This window comes from Alosa pseudoharengus, unplaced genomic scaffold (assembly GCF_046254945.1).
Source record: "Alosa pseudoharengus isolate Yale_2024_CS ecotype anadromous, Long Island Sound unplaced genomic scaffold, YU_APseudo_1.1 YU_APseudo_1.1_scf_7, whole genome shotgun sequence".
Taxonomy (NCBI): Eukaryota; Metazoa; Chordata; class Actinopteri; order Clupeiformes; family Clupeidae; genus Alosa; species Alosa pseudoharengus.
In genome coordinates this window covers 27,948,934-27,969,576 of record NW_027468859.1, presented here as the reverse complement: position 1 = coordinate 27,969,576, position 20,643 = coordinate 27,948,934, and the positions used below count along the sequence as shown (strand labels likewise).

Genomic DNA, 20,643 nt, shown 5'->3' with positions numbered 1-20,643 from the left:
TATTTCAGGATGGCGTGGTCCTGTATCTATGGGAGTCTGTATTTCAGGATGGAGTGGTCCTGTATCTATGGGAGTCTGTATTTCAGGATGGTGTGGTCCAGTATCTACTGTATGGGAGTCTGTATTTCAGGATGGTGTGGTCATGTACCTATGGGAGTCTGTATTTCAGGATGGTGAGGTCCTGTATCTATGGGAGTCTGTATTTCAGGATGGTGTGGTCCTGAATTTCCGGTAAATTTCCGGAAACTTTCCATGGGAAGTTAAGCTGGGGAATTTTGGGAATATTCCAAATTGGAAACTTTCATGGAATTAAAAGAAATTATGGGAATTAATGGGAATTTACGGGAATTAACTGGGAATTTTTGGTAATTCATACTGTTTCATATACTGTACAAACATTAACATTTTGTTCCGTAATAAGCAATATGATTTGTTTGTTCGTATTTCCGCTTAGCTTGGCATACAAAGCTAGCTACCATGCTAGCGGGAATCCCATTATCTACCTATGGTTTACTAGCGTGCTAAGCTAGCAACACTGAAACCACTGAACTGCCCAAGATGCACCATGCCACTCAACAACAAAATATGATTGGTTGGAACATTAACTATCAGTTTGTTCAGTTAGAATCCCAGAAAATGGTAAAACAAATAAAAAAATATATAATGACACAACATACCACCCCAACCAAACCTTATAGATTATTTAAGTTATATATAAATTGTCAAGCTTAATCAGACAGATTAATAGTCCCATTGCAGTGTTGGCAAAATGACATACACCCATTTGAATGAGGACAAAAGTGACGACAAGCCAATAAATGGGCAACTCTGTTTGCAAACTTCCCCCAGTTTCACACCAGTTATTTCCACATGAGATGACATTTTCACTGGGAATTTATTTTCCCCATGGACATCAACACACCATAGGTTTCCTTTATGTCTAGTAGCCTATGCTGATTGCTGTGTGCATGGGATTGACGTATGTGCAGGGTAGAAATTTGACTGAAATTGCATTAAATCAGGTTGTTTTAACTAATATTATGCTGCAAGATGGGGTTTTGTCCACTACATTTAAGTTCCCTGTTATAGACTAACTTGCCATATTAAAAATTCCCAGTTTATTCCCATTATTTCCCGTTTATTCCCTTTAATTTCCATATATTCCCGTTAATTCCCATGGAAAGTTTCCAACTTTGAAAATTCCCGAAATTTTGCAACCCTAGAGTCTGTATTTCAGGATGGTGTGGTCCTGTATCTATGGGAGTCTGTATTTCAGGATGGTGTGGTCCTGTACCTATGGGAGTCTGTATTTCAGGATGGTGTGGTCCTGTATCTATGGGAGTCTGTATTTCAGGATGGTGTGGTCCTGTATCTACTGTATGGGAGTCTGTATTTCAGGATGGTGTGGTCCTGTATCTATGGGAGTCTGTATTTCAGGATGGTGTGGTCCTGTATCTATGGGAGTCTGTATTTCAGGATGGTGTGGTCCTGTACCTGCTGCTTGTTGTTGGGGGTGTAGGGCAGCATGGTGGACACGTGGAACATGATCTCGTAGTCCTTGTAGGTGGTGTACAGAGAGTGTGTACCAGTGGAGTCCGCTGCAGAGGGGCAAACACACACACACACACACACACACACACACACACACACACACACACACACACACACACACACACACACACACACACACACACACACACACACACACACACACACACACACACACACACACACACACACACACACACACACACACACACACACACACACACACACACACACACACACACACACACACACACACACACACACACACACACACACAGAGAGAGAGAGAGAGAGAGTGAGAGAGAGGATACACTGGTCACACATTGAAATCCCCTCTGCTCTGTACTAAATGGACATCACAGCCAGCACACAGTTTCTATTAGTAACGGCTGCAGGGTCTTCACTGTCAGCTGCCAGTTGATGATATTACAAACTGAATTATATTAATAAAACACATTTTCATGGGCAGATTTAGACGCCATTTTGAAAATGTTATCAAATGAATGGCCCTAGTGGACTCCATTGTGTTTACAATTATCCTATTTCCAACCAGCATTAATTTTACACAAATATCTGTGATGAATGGAAATTGTGAAGGACATTAACCCTGAACACACCTCTAGCTCTTCAACCATTGAATATCATACAAGGTCCAGGCATGCACTACATTACCATGCAAGCAGTTTAACCAGCAGTATCAAATTATTACACACACATCATCATTTTAGTGGCGCAGTAACACCATTTCTCTGCTCTTAGGTCTGGTTATGGTGTGTGTGTGTGTTGACGATTTCCAACACATTCTTTCTTCACAGTTCATTTCTCCACCGGTCTCATTTGGACAGAGAGCGTGAACTGAGATGCTTCATTTTTTCTGCATTTCATCCGTAGGCTGCATCTAAAGACCCTCGATTACTAAACGCTCCGTTTCAACCCTCTCTCCTGCAATAGCAGTCATTTGCAGGAAATGCCGACCAAAGTGTTGGATTTCGATTTGTCCATTTGCTTTATGGAGTCACAGACTACCCCCCTGGTCCTCTAATAGAGCCCTCTTTTTACCTCATAACCTGGTGCATATTTTTATTATCAGACATTATTATAATCATCATCATTCAGCACAGGTGCCAGTAAGATTACTGATACATACACCTCCTTATAAAAAAAGGACAAAAAAGAAACTCAAGCACCCTGACAAGGAAGCTTTCCAGATCTTGGGGTAGTTTACGATCAAAGCTAAAGTTTTCATTAAGAATGGATCTCATCCCATGTGAGCCTTATGTGGCATAAATGTAGATGAGGCAAGTGAACGAGCGTGTGTGTGGGTGTGTGTGCGTGTGTTTGTGTGCGTGATCAGGGGAAGTGGAGAGAACACAGAAGGGGAGGCTATCATGTCTTGCGAGCGGTTGCCGTGGATATGGCAGGAGGAAGCTGGAGTGAGTTATGAGATAGTTGTGAGAAGGCAAAAGCGTTCAGAGATCCATCACAGGCGCTAATCTGAGACAGATCCTCGGGCAGGAGAGCAGAGGAAACGTTCGCAAAGAGACTCTGAGGAAGAGGAGGAGGAGGAGGAGCGGTGAAGGCTGATATCCCTCCAGGGGCCGGAGTTTATTCACGTCACTCAAGACAGCTCCAGTCATGCCCCGAATCTGACCTCAACTTCCGACCCTGTGGCATACAGCTAACCAGTCTGCACTGCAGTTCATGGGGTTATGTGATCCTGATGTAAACCTGTGTGTGTGTAAATGTGTTCATACGGTTGAATGTACAATTAGAGTTGGGCACGGCAAAATGCATATGTAAATGGCAGTGTACGCATGCATGATATTTATATGACTTTGGTGTCAAGATGTGCGCAGGACTGAGATTGACAGGTAGATAATATGTAATATCCAAGGTAAATTTAGGATTTGGTGAGTGTGCTAGTTTGTATCAATTGGGACTACAGCTAACGATTATTTTCAGAGGAGATTATTTTCTTGATTAATCAATAAGTTGTTTTATCGATAAAATGTCAGATGATATAATGGAGAAATGTTTTTCTCAGCGTGTATGAAACGTACTCTTGTACTCTTGGTGTCAAGCTTAGTTTTAGCATGTGTGTGTCTTACACTTGATGGTGAGCTGAGCGCAGAACTTGTGTGTGTATTAATGCATGTGTGTGTGTAAGAGAGAGAAACATACTCTTGGTATTGAGCGGTATGTAGTGAGCGAGTGTGTGTGTGAAACATATTCTTGGTGTCAAGCTGGGCAGGGTACTAGTGTGTGTTTGCATGTGTGTTTGCGCGTGTGTGTGTGTGTGTGTGTGTGTGTGTGTGTGTGTGAGTGTGTGAGTGAGTGAGTGAGTGAGTGAGTGAGTGAGTGAGTGAGTGAGTGAGTGAGTGAGAGAGAGAGAGAAAGAGAAATGTACTCTTGGTGTGTGAGTGTGTATGTGCATGCGCGTGTGACATACTCTTAGTGTCCAGCTGAGCGCGGTACTTATTGAAGCCTTTGAGGCGCACGCGGTCCCCCAGCAGCTGCAGGAACTCCTCGAGCGCAGGGCCGGCCGACTCGTTGTTGTACATCTCCTCCTCCGTGCTCTGGCCTGCCTGGCAGTACATCACCCCCACCTTCAGCTGGAAACTCAACTGGGGAGCACAAGCACAAACAACAAACAACAACAACAACACGTTGCATTTATATAGCGCTTTTCTCAACACTCAAAGCGCTTCACAGGGAAGGGGGGACCTCACTAACCACCACCAACGTGTAGCACCCACCTGGGTGATGCAAGGCAGCCATTATGCGCCAGAACGCTCACAACACACCAGCTTGAGGTGGAGAGTGAGGGAGTGAATGAGCCAATTACAGTGCTCAAACAGAGACACAGAGATACAGAGTAAGAGAGAGAGGTTCATAAACAGTCTCTTGTGTCTTTCATTGAAACCCTATACAGCAATAAGGCAGAACTGCTAATAAACAGTGCATTTCTACGACTTTGATTTACTGTTAATGGGCGCAGCCATCTTGGAAATTTGAATTAGGGGTATTCAGGCTTTAAAAGACCCAACAAGTAGGAATTACGACTTCAGGGAGCGTTCCAATTGCAACTTCCTGCTCATAACTGAGAAATGCAACTAGGAACACGAATTATGAGTACAGCTGGAAACTAACAGAGCGAGCAGGACGAAGCGCTATGATTGGCTGGCACGAAGTCCGCTGCAGCGGCTGGCATCCTTACCCCCTGCTCGTCCAGTTTCATCAGCTGGTCGGTGACCTTGGGCGTGTTGAGGGCCAGGCGCAAGCAGTGGGCGTTGAGCTCGGGCACCAGGAACTCCAGCACCTCCTTCAGCGGGAGACCGCGCGGCGTGCCGTGCTTGGCGGTGGAGGGCACGGCATCCTCCAGGATGGCACCACGCAGGGTCGTCAGCTGGATGGAGAGAGGAGGAGACAGAGAGGAGGAGAGGAGGAGACAGAGAGGGAGGAGGAGAGGAGGAGACGGAGAGGTAGGAGGAGACAGAGAGGGAGGAAAGAGGAGGAGACAGAGAGGGAGGAGGAGAGGAGGAGACAGAGAGGGAGGAAAGAGGAGGAGACCGAGAGGGAGGAGGAGAGGAGACAGAGAGGGAGGAGTTTTTCGTCAGATTTATTGGGAAAATTGGAGAACGAAATCATATTTGTGCAATTAAACTGTACACTGAACAGGTGTCGCGCATCATAGACGAAACAAAGCTCCACGGAAGTGACATTTCACTGAATTTGAACAATGCAACAGTGTAAGCTGTAAAAGTGCTGCTGTAAAGTCAACTTTGAGAAAATAACAATCAATTCAGTATTCAGGGAGGAGCTGTAACGCAGGTGGCAGGCGCGCACACACACACACACGCGCACAGACACACACACGCGCACAGACACACACTCAGCATTCAATCTATATTCAAACAATCCAATTAGGCCATCACTGTAACGCTACACCAATTAATTTGCATTACCACATGCACACACAGCTTAAAAACAAATCAAAAAAGCTTGTGATCACCGTCAGTTTGTACATTTAAATGAATAAGATGGTCATTAATGTGTAGCTGATTTCAAGCCCAGAAAGTCAGCTTGGCGCATACATAAATAAAAACCCAAGGCGTGACTAGCGTCAACTCTGCCAGTAGTCTGCAGTGAAGAAAGGGTTTAGTTCATGTGTATAATGCGCAAGAAATGTGCTCAGATTGGACTCGAACCCATCTCCACGTGGGCAGTGAGCACATATGTGCCATGGGGCACCAACTCTATTGTTGCGCAACGGCTAAGTTATACCCCAGAGATATACATTAACTGAATGAGACGGATGAAGAAAAATGTGGATGGTATGCAGTCAGTCAGATAGCATACTTAACCATAATGATGGCACTCTGTCTCAGAAAGCAAAGGTTATATCTGGAAGTGTGATATAAGTGCTATCAAATGTGTTGCCCTGACTTTAACAAGCTTGCACCATTCTCTACAACTCATCACTGTCACTCAGTCTTCCTCATTCTCTTTCTTACAAGCTTATTCTCTTTGCCCTTGGCATTATTACATTCTCTCTCTAATTCTCTCTGTCTCAAAGTTCCACAGACACACACACACACACACACACACTCTTGCCATCTCTCTCCCACAGAGACACATCTTTTTGTCACACACACACACCTGCCATCTCTCTCCCACAGAGACACATCTTTTTGTCACACACACACACAAAATCCCATCTCTAGCCATCTCTCTCCCACACACACCCACACACCCACACCCACACCCACACACACACACACACACACACACACACACACACACACACACACACACACACACACACACACACACACACACACACACACACACACACACACACACACACACACACACACCCCCCCCCTCTATTTGACTTCAGAGAGGTGGTCATAAATGACGCTGAACTCCAACTTAAATGACGTACAGTTGATTTCAGTCATGCACACATCTATATGGAGCCCAACCCCGAGCACGGCACGGCGCCACAGACCCGAGCCCAACCACCCACTCCTGCCCACCTGCTTGGGATGGAAATAGCAGCACTCACAGCGCCCCTGGTCCCCCGCATCACCTTGGTTGGGGGTGGGTGGGGGGGGGGGACCTGCCACCAGTACGCCCTCCCCAACATATCATGACATTTGTCACTGGATTTGCAGCTGTAGCAAGAGAGACCAGGGGTGCCACCATCTGCCACAAGCTCCCAGCCAGCCTCTACAGCCGACTAGCCTCGCGTCTGTGCAATTACGGTTCATGGTGATGGAGACAACGAAGCCTGACTGCTCATCATAGAGGAGGTGGTGGAGTAGGAGGAGAGCTGATGCAGTGCTGCTACCGGGACCTTTGAACTCACAGTGTGTGTGTGCGGGGAGGGGGGGGTTGAGAGAGGGAGAGAGAGAGAGAGAGAGAGAGCAAAGTGAGACAGCACAACATAAAAAAAGACAGGAAGAGAGAGATGAAGAGACTGAGAGAGAGAGAGTGAGATGAAGAGAGGGAGGTAGAAACGAGTGGAGCTGAGGGGTCTGGCTACACAGTAAGTGGGTGGAGGTCAAATACAGGTCGGGTCAGGAAACATTTTTTCTGTTTATTTCTTTCCAGTTTTATCCAACGATTGCTTGAAAGCCATTAAACAGGGTTAAGCTGAGAATCACCATCACAAGTTAAAGAGCACGATTCCCTGACACTGAGTGAACATGACGGTAGAAGGAACAGATGATGGGCTTTTGGAGAGCGTCCAGGAGTCCCCTCTCTCCACACAGTTTGGGACTAGCCTCCCGTGTCACACTATCCAGCGTCCAGGAGTCCCCTCTCTCCACAACTACACAGTTTGGGACTAGCCTGAGGTGGGGGTCTGAAGTCACATGACTTGATTTGAGTCGCAAGTCCTCAAATTCATAGCTTGAAGGTTAGGTGTTAGACGAGGCGTGTGACTTGCACATGTCGTGTGACTTACTCCCACCTCTGCTATCTATCTATCGAAAGAACAGTGCGAGATGGCTCACCTCGCTGGTTCTGAAGATGACCCGGAACTGGTACTGCTGGCCGTGCTCCTTGTGCTCCTCCAGCTTCTCCCGACGCAGGCTGACCGCCACCGGCCCCAGGGTCTCGTCCACACCCAGGTAGTTCCAGTGCTCTGGGGAACCAGAACCACAGACTCTCATCAAACATTGCTGAAGACAACTAGAGAACCAACACCTTAGAACCACAGACTCGAATCAAACATTACTGAAGGGAACTAGAAAACCAACACCTTAGTATATAAGTATAAGTATATATACTCTTTTGATCCCGTGAGGGAAATTTGGTGTCTGCATTTATCCCAATCCGTGAATTAGTGAAACACACTCAGCACACAGTGAACACACAGTGAGGTGAAGCACACACTAATCCCGGCGCAGTGAGCTGCCTGCAACAACAGGGGTTAGGTGCCTTGCTCAAGGGCACTTCAGCCGTGCCTACTGGTCGGGGTTCGAACCGGCAACCCTCCGGTTACAAGTCCGAAGTGCTAACCAGTAGCCCACAGCTGCCCCCAAACTGTAGTTGTAAGTTAGGCATTATTAAGATCTTTTTTTAGTTTATTATTATCATTATTATTATTATTAGTAAACACAGACAAAGAGCCATCTAAAATAAGGTGCTTAAAGTGCAATTTCTTGACTATTACTGCAATATTACTGCATTTGACCGTGTGCGGAATTTGACCTTGACCTGACCCCAATCCCCTTCCACTCACCTCTAAGGTAGAAGTACTTCCTGTAGTAGTAGGACCCCAGGTCTACGTGCTCCACAATGTGGCGCTTGCCCCGCTCCGAATGCAGCCCCTGTCCGTCTTTGGGCGCCTCGAGCACGGCTACCCCCGCGTTGGACAGGTGCGAGCTGGGCGGTGCATCGTCCTCGCCGGGGGAGCCTCCTCCGCTACTGCTGCCGGACCCCCCGCTGCCGATGCTGCCCTGCTTGGTGGGGTTGATGGTGCGCTCGCCCTCTCCGCCCAGCTCGTTCCGGAAACAGGGGCAGGCCAGCACCAGCTCGTTGCTCTTGTCGTCCCCAGGGTCGAGCGCGGGGTTGGAGCCGTCCTTGGTGTTGAGCTCCTCCTGGCTGCCGCAGGGCGAGCCCAGCGCCGCGCTCTGGGACGAGGAGGACGAGAGCGAGGACGTGAGGGAGGACGAGGCGGCGGCGGCGGCCGAGGCGCCGGTGGTGGTGTTCTTGTGCTTGGCCGAGCTGGCCGACTGCCGGCCCGTCACCACGTCGTTCAGGTCGAAGAAGAGGCTCTGCACGTCGAAGTGGGCAAAGGCCTTCTGGCACACCCAGGGCTTGAGGGACGCCGGCGGAGGCCCCGAGTGTCCGCCGCCTTCCTCCTCGGCGTCGGAGCCGGCGCGCGAGGACTCGCCGTCCGCCCGGGCGCTGCGCAGCTTCCGGAAGATGGACTCTCCGCCCGTCTCCGACTTGGACCGGCGCTTGAGGTGCTTCTCGCGCTCCTTGAGGCGGCTGGCGGGGCTGCCGCTGGCGCGGGTCAGCGACGGCGGCCCGTCGGGCAGGTCCAGCGCCACCTGCTTGTGGGCGACGCTCAGCAGCTCGCTGAGCCGCTCGGGCGCCGGGCTGCGCTGGTCGGAGGTGGCGGCCGGCGCCTCGGCCGACTGGTAGCCCTTGAGCATGTCGAAGAAGCTCTGCGAGGCGCCCGACGCCGCCGTGCTGTGCTTGTCGATGGACGACGTGCTGCCGTACTCGCGGTGCATCGGCGTCCAGCCCGAGAAGGACCAGCCCTCGTTGCCGTCGCCGCCGCTGCCGTCCAGCTCGCTGATGGTGATGTCGCTGTTGCTGCGCTGCCGGATGCGACGCATGCCTTTCCGCGGCGAGCCCTGGTAGCCGTCCGGCGACAGGAAGCGGTTGTCCTTGCTGCCGTGGCGGCCCTGCATCTTGCTCTTGAGCGTGTTGTGGATGTTGCGCAGCATGGACGAGTCCTGCGGGCTGATCAGGTGGCCCAGCTTGGCCGACAGGTTGCTCTGGGCGCTGCCGCCTCCGCCGCTACTGCTGCCGCTGCTGCTCCCGGTGCCCGTGCCGTTGCCTCCGCCGCGCTGGTCCCCTCCTCCTCCTCCTCCGGAAGAGCTGCTGGACGAAGTGGTGGTGGGGGAGTCCGTCTCCACGGTGATGTGCCAGACGCCCCCGGCGCCGCCTCCTCCTCCTCCAGCGCTTCCGTCCTTCCTGGGGGGCCAGTCGGCGACGCGAGCGCGCACGCCCATCTTGGGCACGCCGGGCGAGCAGCCGGACAGGTGGGTGCTCTCGCTGCGGGGCGGAGGGGCACCCCCGTTTGGCAGGCGCAGGCGGCGCGTGTAGAACTCGTCGGTGGCCGAGATGGAGCCACCCACCGAGCGCTCTGTCTGTGAGCGCTTCAGGCTGGTCATGGCTGGAGAAGGGGGCTCCTGTGTGTGTGTGTGTGGGGGGGGAGGGGGGTACGGGGCACAAGCAGGGGGTGGGGAACTAGGGGTGGGGGGAGCTGGGGATTGGGGATGAAGAGGGTCTCAGAGGGGGAGAGCGTGGGGCCTACCGGTGGTGACCTGGGGGAGGGGAACCTGAGGAGCCCTGGGAGGCATGAGAGGGCCTGAATCCGTCTGATGGAGGGCCAGGTGCAGACGACAGGAGACAACCAGATGGCACACACACTCAATCACTCACTCACTCACTCACTGGCTTGGTCAAACATACACGGAAAGGACTGCAGGAACGAGGACGCTGGTTGTACTCCCACCACTTTCAGGAGGCCATATTGTTTGAGGGAATGTCCAATCACAGCTCTGCTTCCGTCACCTTGTGTGCAGGGACGAAGACTCTGGAAAGGGAAGAGAAAGAGAAAGAGAAGGGGATGAGAAAGAGAAAGTGTGAGACACCTGATTTTGCAACATGGCAATGAGTATACTTCCAGTTGGTCAATTAACATGGCATTATTTGTATCCATAGCATTAACACATAGACATACAGTACACATACATAGCACTGCATGTGTTATATACTAGTATAGGATGATGGGACACCAGTTGGTTCCTTTTGGACCCATTTGGACTTTTCTCAGAAAGAACACACAATTTTGTTAACCGTACTGAAGACTTAGTTAGCAGATAGAAGCGCGCGTGTGTGTGTGTGTGTGTGTACTAGAGGAGGAGCGACGGATCGGACCCAGCCTCAGTGCCGTCCCCCAGCACACATAAGCCCAGTCGCTGGGTGAGATAGAGTTCTGGTGCCGCTCGGCTTTAAATAATGAAGCGCCTTTAAAAAGCCTCTTAAGGGACACAGAGTCACGTACGGTTCAGCTCGCAGAGGAGATCAGTGCTGCGGAGGAGGCCACTAGAATCTGGAAATGAAACCAGCCACCACAGAAAGGGCTTCTCTAGGTAACACCCCAACGGCTGACTTGGAAGATTGCATCAAAGCTCTCAATGGGATACATACAATTGCATAAATGACTTAAATGCAAATTAATTCACTCAAGGGAGAAGACATATTGTAATGTGGTTATCAAATGGTAAGCTTATATGACGATACATTGTACTTCAGTTTGCACTTCATGCAGGGAACTACAACATAGCTTTCAGCATAAGGAGGTGAAATCTCAATGTGGCCAAAATTAGGAGATGTGTTTATTTCTTTTGTGATAAAGGTTGACACTTTGGATTAGCTTCTCAAAAGGCATTCTGTTCTTTCACATGATATTCAGTTTTTTACCCCCGGTTCTATACTTATCAACCGATGGCATGTGGAATGCGGATGCCGGTATAAAAACGTCGTGGAACATCAGCTCCTGCCCTGGGCATGGCCTGAGCCACCGTCTAAAAACGATCTCTCAGAACAATCGCGCCACTGTGGGAGATAAGTGAGCACTCTGGCGTCATGTTCAGCAGGCTCCTGTGTGAACTGATGCGTGGGGGACCTTTCTCTCCAAATCGTTGACATTTCCACAAAGTTTCGATAATGGATAGTGCTGGGGATTGCTCAAGCAGGACTTGCAAACAGCGGGGCCTTTTGAAGAGCCTGCATCACTTCCTGCAAGCGCAGGAAGAAGAGAGTTATCAGCCTCGCAACACACAGCTGCCTATGGAAACCCACCACTGTGAACAAAAAGGGGTGAAAGGCCAAAAATAGAAGGAAACAGCTTCAAGCATTCAATTTCAGATAAAGGATAAGCAATTACACAAACGATGGGTAGCTGGGCAACAGTCACTCTGAGGATCAGCCGCTTCAGTAAATGTATCTTGTAAAACAGTAAAAAAATGTCTCTTGTAGAACACCTCAGTGAAATTAGCAACCTTAACAAACAGTAAAAATGTGTCATTATATTGTACCTAGGCCTGAAAATGTGGTCTTGTGCTCCTTGGAAAAAGGTTTGTTTACCGTCTGTTCTCGCCAAGTGAAAGCATGTTCACAAGAACACAGAGTTCCATTTGAGTTTGTCGCCATGGCACCCTGACACGGAGCTGGACACAGCATATGGTTATATATTCTGGGCTCATCTTCTCTTTCTTGCTCTCTTTCCTTCTTTGCTTCCTTCCTACTCTTCTTATTAAGACATCTACAATAAAATCAACATCGGTCATCACTCTCTCACCCACCCACACACACACACACAGCACATCCCTTAGTGAGGGAGAACCAGGCTTGCCATCATGACAACAGCATCTTTACACATCTAATTAGGACAGCTGGTGTGGTCTGTCTGCAGTGCATCAGAGGTCTCATTATCCACTGCTCAGTGGCAGGGGACCGGGATGGGGTGGGATGGGGTGGTTTGTGATGTTTGGAAGGGGGGGGGGGGGATGGGTAATGCTGCATTGGCCCTGTGCTGGACGACCTGAGGCTTGCTAGCTCCACGTTGCCTCGAGTGCAGATTTTTGCTCGATAAATAAATCAATGGAGCAGCACGTCACAAAGTCCCAACAACGGGTGACAAGGAAGTAATTTGACAGACTGTCAGATGGCGGAAAAGGTTAAGCTCCTGTGGGATGAGGAGAATGTCCCTGTGTGTGTTGGTTTGCAGAAGGGTGGTTTAGAGTAATAGAAATTAGATATAAATATGTGTAGTGTATTAGCAGTTACTTTATAAGAGCAGAATGAGTATGTGTGTGTGTATGTGTGTGACCAGGACACAAGATTGAGAGGAGTGCAGAGCAGAGTTTGAATGTTATAGAAGGATAGGAGTTGAGTTACGGAATGGCCTATGAACTCAAAAGCCACACATCAGAATAACACAATAAGAAGGGAAACAAACCAATCAATTGATCGATTTATCTATGAACTGAACATCTGTAAATAGTGTATAGGGGACCACCCAAATAAACTGTGTATAGGGGACAATCCAAATAAACTGTGTATAGGGGACTATCCAAATAAACTATATATATGGGACCATCCAAATAAACTGTATATAGGGGACCATCCAAATAAAGTGTGTATAGGGGACTATCCAAATAAAGTGTGTATAGGGGACAATCCAAATAAAGTGTTTATAGGGGACCATCCAAATAAAGTGTGTATAGGGGACCATCCAAATAAAGTGTGTATAGGGGACAATCCAAATAAACTGTGTATAGGGGACAATCCAAATAAACTGTGTGATAAACACTGATCAATTCACTATTGATGATAATGCAGCACAGGCTAAAGGTGGGCAGCTATGACCAGAACAATGCGTTCTCACTGATTGGCTGAGCAGCGGTCCCCACACACACTGGGGGGAGTGTTGATGAGAGCAGGGGCCGCTCTGTGTGTGTGTGCGTGTGTGTTTGTGTGTGCGAAAGAGAGAGAGCATGAATGTGTGCACGTGTCTGTCTGTGTGTGTGTGTGTGTGTGTGTGTGTGTGTGTGTGTGTGTGTATGTGTTTCAACATGAGGTTAAGCAGAGCGAGTTGTCAGCAGGTGGAGGTGAATGGGATGAGACGTGCGGAGGTTAGGGGAGAGATAAAGGGGCAGACAGCAAGGGCTGCGATGAAGGCTGGTCCCCAGAGAGGAGAGGAGAGGAGAGGAGAGAGAGAGAGAGAGTGGAGCGAAAGAGGCAAAGAGAAATAGAGACAGACATAGAAGAAAAGGAGAGAGGGAAAGACAGAGAGAGGGAGAGAGAGTGGAGGGAAGAGCTATAGAGAAATAGAGATAGAGACAGAGAAAAATAGAGAAAAAAAAAGAGTGAGCATAAAGCAGGAAGGGGAAAAGACATGAAGACACTGAACACCACAAAGAGATACAGGAAACAAAGACAAGTGCCAAATAGAGAGAGAGAAAGAGTGAGAGAGTGGGAGAGAGAGAGGGAGAGAGTGAGAGTGAGTGAGGGAGAGAGATAGAGATAGAGAGTGAGAGAGTTAGAGAGACAGAGAGTGAGTGAGCGCTCTAATGAAGTCTGTGATGCAAGCCACGTTTGGAAGCAAGTAATAAGGAGAATGTGTGCGTGTGTCTGTGTGTGCGTTGTACTGTGTATGTGTGTGTGGCTAACAACAGCAGTTCCTTTAATGGATATAAAGCAGGAGCGGGTCATCCCTGGTCAGCGGGGAAGGGAAGTGTTGTGTGTGTTACTGTGTGTGTGTGTGTGTGTGTGTAAGGGTGTGTGTATATGTGTGTGTGTGTGAGGGCGTGTGTATATGTATATATGTGTGTGTGTGTGTGTGTGTGTGTGGCTAACTACAGCAGCTCCTTTAATGGATATAAAGCAGGAACTGGTCATCCCTGGTCAGTGGGGAAGGGAAGTGTTGTGTGTGTTACTGTGTGTGTGTGTGTAAGGGCGTGTGTATATGTGTGTGTGTGTGTGTGTGTGTGTGTGTGTGTGTGTGTGTGTGTGTGTGTGTGTGTGTGTGTGGGGGGGGGGGGGGTGAAGAGGGGAGGCGATGGGCGGGGTCCACACTGACTCAGCTGGCCTCAACCCGCCGCCGAGATTCTCTTTCATCAGACTAATGAAAGCTAAGTGTGTGTGCGTGTGTGTGTTTGTGTGTGCATGTGTTTGTGTGTATCTGTGTGTGTGTGCATATGAGTGTATCTGTGTGTGTGTGTGTGAGTGTGTGTGTGTGTGTGTGTGTGTGCATGCATATGAGTGTATCTGTGTGTGTGTGTGTGCATATGAGTGTATCTGTGTGTGTGTGTGCATATGAGTGTATCTGTGTGTGTGTGTGCGCATATGAGTGTATCTGTGTGTGTGTGTGTGCATATGAGTGTATCTGTGTGTGTGTGTGCATATGAGTGTATCTGTGTGTGTGTGTGTGTGTGTGCGCGCATATGAGTGTATCTGTGTGTGTGTGTGCATATGAGTGTATCTGTGTGTGTGTGTGTGTGTGTGTGTGTGTGTGTGTGTGTGTGTGTGTGTGTGTGTGTGTGGCTAGGTGGGAAGTGTGAGTGTGTCTCAGTTCTGTGTGTAGGTATGATCTAATATGTGTGAGTGTGCTTCCTTCCTGGGAAAGTATGTTGCCTTGTTAGGAATGCAGACAATTTGTGACGTGGATATTAGGGGTGAGCAGAGGGTGCGAGAGTGAGAAAGGTGTGCGTGCGTGCGTGCGTGCGTATGAAAGGGAGGAGGGGGGTAGTGAGTGTTAATATGTACAAATGTCACGTCTGTGGTCACACAAAGTATTGCTTTGTTATCTATTGGTGTTCAGCATACAGGTCATGTGTGACAGTGTGTGTGTTAGCCCACAGATGTGTGTGTCCTCGGGCGCTGTCCTGCTGAAGATACAGAGACCTATACAGCCTCCCTCTTATGCTGCCCTCCCTGAGTGAGCTCATGGGCATTTCCAGTTATCCAGCACACACACACAGAGACACACACACACAGAGACACACACAGTGGAAGTGTTCCGTGCCTTTGATTCATTTGTTCTGATGTTGTTGTTTGGCTTTTCTCAGCTCCTCCTCCTCCTCCTCAGCTGCCTGGGAACAGGAGCTGGAATTGTGAGGTAACAGACCTCTGATGTAACAATCCAGGTGTGCCACGGCTGGAGGGAAAGGTGTGTGTGTGTGTGTGTGTGTGTGAAAAAGAGAGGGAGAAACTGTGTCTGTGTGTGTGTGTGTGTGTGTGTGTGTGTGTGTGTGTGTGTGTGTGTGTGTGTGTGTGTGTGAAAAAGAGAGGGAGAAACTGTGTCTGTGTGTGTGTGTGTGTGTGTGTGTGTGTGTGTGTGTGTGTGTGTGTGTGTGTGTGTGTGTGTGTGTGTGTGTGAAAAAGAGAGGGAGAAACTGTGTCTGTGTGGGTGTGTGTGGGTGTGTGTGTGTGTGTGTGCGTGTGAAAGAGAGAAACTGTCACCGTGTTGGTGTGAATGTGTGCGTGTGTGTGAGTGAGAGAAAGTATGTCTGTCGCTGTGTGTGTGTTTGTTTTGGGGGCATTACTCACACACAGCTGGCTAATGACAGGCGGGCTGTGGTGGTGGTGGTGGGGGGGAGGTGAGAGAGTTGGTTGCACGTCAAGCACCCCAGACAGAAGTGACTAACATCCCGGTGACAGGAGCTGTGGCCTAATCTAACTGTACCGTCTGTCTGCCTGAGGGTCAGCCTTGCTGTCAGTAAACAAGGGGGGGAAAATAAGAGAAAAAAAGCAACCGGAAAAGCTCTCCCTTGTTCCACACTGAAAATCTAGCTGAACCACATTAAGTTATTGGCTCAATCTGAGATTTGTGCGAGAGCTTAAACGGTATCTTTTCCTTTGTGTGGAGCATGGTGGGTTGTGTGTAGGGGCTGTCCTGAAAGCCCTACAAAGAGGCGGCTTTCACTGCAAATACCAAGTGTGTTTGCAGAGCAGCCTTTGTGTTGGGTCAGACAGCTCCATAGCATTTGGCAAGATTCACCTTAATAGTCAACTCCTTCCCTTCAGTGTCAACACACACAAGATCATTTGCAAGAGATTTGGGCGGTGGTAGTGTAGCGGTTAAGGAGCTGGGCTAGCGTGCAGTAGCCTGAAATTGTTGGTTCAATTCCCGGCTTCCGCCGTTGTGCCCTTGAGCAATGCACTTAACCCCAAGTTGCTCCGGGGACAATGTAATCCCTTGTAATATAGCTGACATAAGTCACTTTGGTCAAAAAGTGTCTGCTAAATGTAATGTAATGTAATGTAAAAGAAGACATAGCCTGCACATCTCTTTACTCACACCCCAATTAACCACACTGCAATTTTAGTTATCGATTAGCCTCCACAATGAAATTGAATCGAGATGACGTGCATCACTCTTACAGCCTGTGAAAACCAGCTAGCTTTAGCATTCTTTGGAAAAGCCACACTTCTATCCAGCAGCTTTTAGTGACACACACACACACACACACACACACACGCACCCGCACGCACACACATCCACCCACCGACCCGCACACACAAAATAAAGTTGAGGTGGCGGCTAGCTACATTGTTCTCCCAGCGAGAGTGGGTCTCCCTTGTTTCTTTGTGTCACTGTCGCCGTGCTCTCCGTTCTCACCCGGCAGAAGAAGCGCAGCGCCGCGCTGCCTGCCTATTCACACACTTCTCTCACACAAAGAGAGGCTCCCTCACAGCTCAGCTATGTTGCTGGGCAGAATAGGGCTTGGCGAAGAATCTTAAAGTAGACAATCGGAGGATAAAAAGAGTGAAAGGACATTCCTGCCAGTGAGCAGGTAGAGCTGCTCTTGCCCTCTCTCCTTTCCTGAGCTGCCTGTGTGTCTGCTGCTGTGGCGGGCTGCAGTTGAACTTGTGCTCCCTGCTCTACAACACTAGACGAGATTACACCTGCTCTACAACAGTAGTACTTGTGCTCCCTGCTCTACAACACTAGTACTTGTGCTCCCTGCTCTACAACACTAGTACTTGTGCTCCCTGCTCTACAACACTACAACACTAGTACTTGTGCTCCCTGCTCTACAACACTAGTACTTGTGCTCCCTGCTCTACAACACTAGACGAGATTACACCTGCTCTACAACACTAGTACTTGTGCTCCCTGCTCTACAACACTAGTACTTGTGCTCCCTGCTCTACAACACTAGACGAGATTACACCTGCTCTACAACACTAGTACTTGTGCTCCCTGCTCTACAACAGTAGTACTTGTGCTCCCTGCTCTACAACACTAGTACTTGTGCTCCCTGCTCTACAACACTAGTACTTGTGCTCCCTGCTCTACAACACTAGTACTTGTGCTCCCTGCTCTACAACACTAGAGGAGATTACACCTGCTCTACAACACTAGTACTTGTGCTCCCTGCTCTACAACACTAGACGAGATTACACCAGCACTGGGGCCCCCCTGGACAGCACACAGGAGCCATTGATAAGTGGAAGACTGAGAGTTTGTGTGTGTGTGTGTGTGTGTGTGTGTGTGTGTGTGTGTGTGTGTGTGTGTGGGGTGTGTGAGTGTGTGAGTGTGTGTGTGTGTGTGTGTGTGTGTGTGGTGTGTGTGGTGTGTGTGTGTGTGTGTGTGTGGTGTGTGAGTGTGTGTGTGTGTGTGTGTGTGTGTAATGTATGTGTGTGTGTTTTTTTAACAGGCATGTATGATGACCTGCTTTGCAATGCTAAGCGTGCAATTAAACTCTCCTCATCCAGCATTAACCTATTCCCCTTGGAGATGCATTCCATGTGTCGGAAAACAAAACAAACAATCCAACCAGGGGTCAGGGTACAGGAGCGCTCAACCAGAGGCGGCATCAGTAAATCGCATTAGCATACAGTCTAGGCCTAGCTACTGTATATCCAACAGGCACAAGTAAGCCAAAAGCAAGCTGACTTTGTCACCAGCCCAAATGGGATGCATGAATGATATGGAGCTGGAGAAACAATGACATCTGTGAAAACAGCTGAGCAGGTTAGTGTCCATTGATCCACCATTGTGCCTGACTGCGCACATTTTTGAGCAGGTGCAGGTGTGCACACACACACACACACACAGGCACACACACACGCACGCACGCACGCACACGTTTAAATGTCAATGAAGGAAATAACCGTGCTCTTTTCAGGTCTCTGAGGTGAGAATTCAATAAAGTTGCCTCTGCTGGAAATGCACAAAGCCTCATCTAATACAGACAAACCATCACACACAGATAGAGATAGAGATAGAGATAGAGATAGAGATAGAGAGAGAGAGAGAGAGAGGGGAAGAAAGAAAGCATCTAAGAAAGAAAGAAGCGATAGAGAAAAACAGACATCGACAGCACATGAGGGACAGAAATCACACAACAATAACCACAACAACAACAACAACACATATAGCGCTTTTCAAGACACTCAAAGCACTTCACAGTGAAGGGGGAACCTCACTAACAACCACCAACAGACAGACAGACAGACAGACAGAACACTCCACCAACAACAGGGACAGGAACAGCTGGAGAGACAAGAGCCGCTTGCCCGCCGTCGGCCCAAAGCCGGCCCAATGAAGGCGTGTGTAGGCTACTCGCTTAGCCGTTATCACATCTGATTGGTTATCTGGTCTCCACTGGGCTCTTCTGGCCTGACCATTACACTCCGGTACCCTTCTGGCCTGACCTTTACCCTCCGGTACCCTTCTGGCCTGACCTTTACCCTCCGGTACCCTTCTGGCCTCACCATTACCCTCCGGTACCTTTCTGGCCTAACCATTACCCTCCGGTACCCTTCTGGCCTAACCATTACCCTCCGGTACCCTTCTGGCCTGACCTTTCTGGCCTCACCATTACCCTCCGGTACCCTTCTGGCCTGACCTTTCTGGCCTGACCTTTACCCTCCGGTACACTTCTGGCCTGACCTTTACCCTCCGGTCAACCTGTGCTTAGTGGCGTTTGAGACGAGGTCAAGGTGGAAAGCGGGATTAACGGAGTTAATAACTAAGTAGTCACTAAACTATGTGAAAGTCTCCATTGCTAGCATTGCAATTATCCAATAAAATGCTCAGCATGTGAGAGCACAGCTCTGCTTAATCAGGGTACCCCAGGATCCTCCAATTTAAATTCAAGACTTTTTAAGACCTTTTTAATACCACTTCAAATGACACTTAATACCAACTTTGTTGTTCTACAAGTGAACAGGCTACAACCAGAACAAATCAGATAACAAATAAACTTGCTGTGCTCTGTAGGAAGGAATATTCCAGATGAAGCTATTTCTGAAAGTTTCTTAAAGACTACATCATGCCAATCATCTTTGCTTTTGTCTTGGAATGACCCAGGCCAGTTAAGGAGCAATTCATCTTTTATTCACATTAGCCTTTACTACACTGATAAAGTTCTAGGGGTGTAAATATTAATCGATTCGTATCGATGCATCGATTATGCAGCAGGCGATTCAATGAATCGATTCGTCCGCAAGAGTATCGATTAATGTGTTTATTTTGCCGCCTGTTTGTTTGCCTATCTATTTTCAGCATCAGCTCCGACCTTTCTTTTTCTGTCTATGGCTCCGATGTAAGCGCACTACCTACTCCTAAGCTGCGGGTGGGTTTTTTTTTTTATATGCAAAGACATGAGGCTGTATAACGAAGGCTTTAGATACCTGCTCCTACATTCCGAACTTTTGTTGATTTATTTGAAACTTCATAGATATCATGTAAAAATATTGAGTATTGAATCGTATCGTGGGGAATTCTGAAGTATCGAAAATAATCGAATCATTGGCTTAAGAAATCGATATTGTATCGAATCGTCATGAAGACTCCGATTTACACCCCTATAAAGTTCTCTGTTAAAGTTGTCTGAATTTGCTCCACCTTTTGCCCATCTAAATTGTTCAAACTTCATGTATTTTTCATCACAGAAACTTGTTGTAGCCTATACAGTTATACACAGTAACCCATGTCTATTTTTTCATATGCAAAAACAACAACATAGGAATAGCGGTCTAATATTTACAAAGTTCGCAACATTAGAAGAAAACATGCTGCTACATTGCTGCGCAAATTTACTTGATTTTTACTCATTTTGAATATTTAATTCTCAAAGTTTCTACTATCCCACCTGTGGCATCTTTCCTGGTCAGCTCACATCACTATTCCAGCTGACATTTCACTATTCCAGAGACACATATTTTCCCCTTGAGATATACAATATCATTAATGCTACGGTATCCATTAATTCTACCAAAGGAAAAAAATAAGACCTTGTGAATGAAATTCAAGACTTTGTAAATGAA

At 48.3% G+C, this 20,643-nt stretch overlaps 1 protein-coding gene and 1 long non-coding RNA gene across 3 annotated transcripts in view; both read right to left on the bottom strand.

Moving 5' to 3' along the window:
- The window catches only part of sipa1l1 (signal-induced proliferation-associated 1 like 1), a 43,489-nt gene extending 33,508 nt beyond the window's left edge, over positions 1–9,981 (bottom strand). For both annotated transcript variants that reach the window (XM_076272519.1, XM_076272520.1), the window contains exons 1-5: positions 8,300–9,981; positions 7,569–7,699; positions 4,766–4,954; positions 3,998–4,172; positions 1,495–1,598 (exon numbers count right to left, since the gene is read on the bottom strand). In XM_076272519.1, coding sequence (XP_076128634.1) covers positions 1,495–1,598; positions 3,998–4,172; positions 4,766–4,954; positions 7,569–7,699; positions 8,300–9,965 — 2,265 coding nt within the window. In that variant the 5' untranslated portion in view covers positions 9,966–9,981. The remainder of the gene's footprint in view (positions 1–1,494; positions 1,599–3,997; positions 4,173–4,765; positions 4,955–7,568; positions 7,700–8,299) is intronic.
- Positions 9,982–10,056: 75 nt separating this feature from the next.
- LOC143110034 (uncharacterized) overlaps positions 10,057–20,643 on the bottom strand; it is a 53,035-nt gene continuing 42,448 nt past the window's right edge. The window contains exon 3 of the long non-coding RNA XR_012984026.1: positions 10,057–10,390. This is a non-coding gene — a long non-coding RNA (uncharacterized LOC143110034). The remainder of the gene's footprint in view (positions 10,391–20,643) is intronic.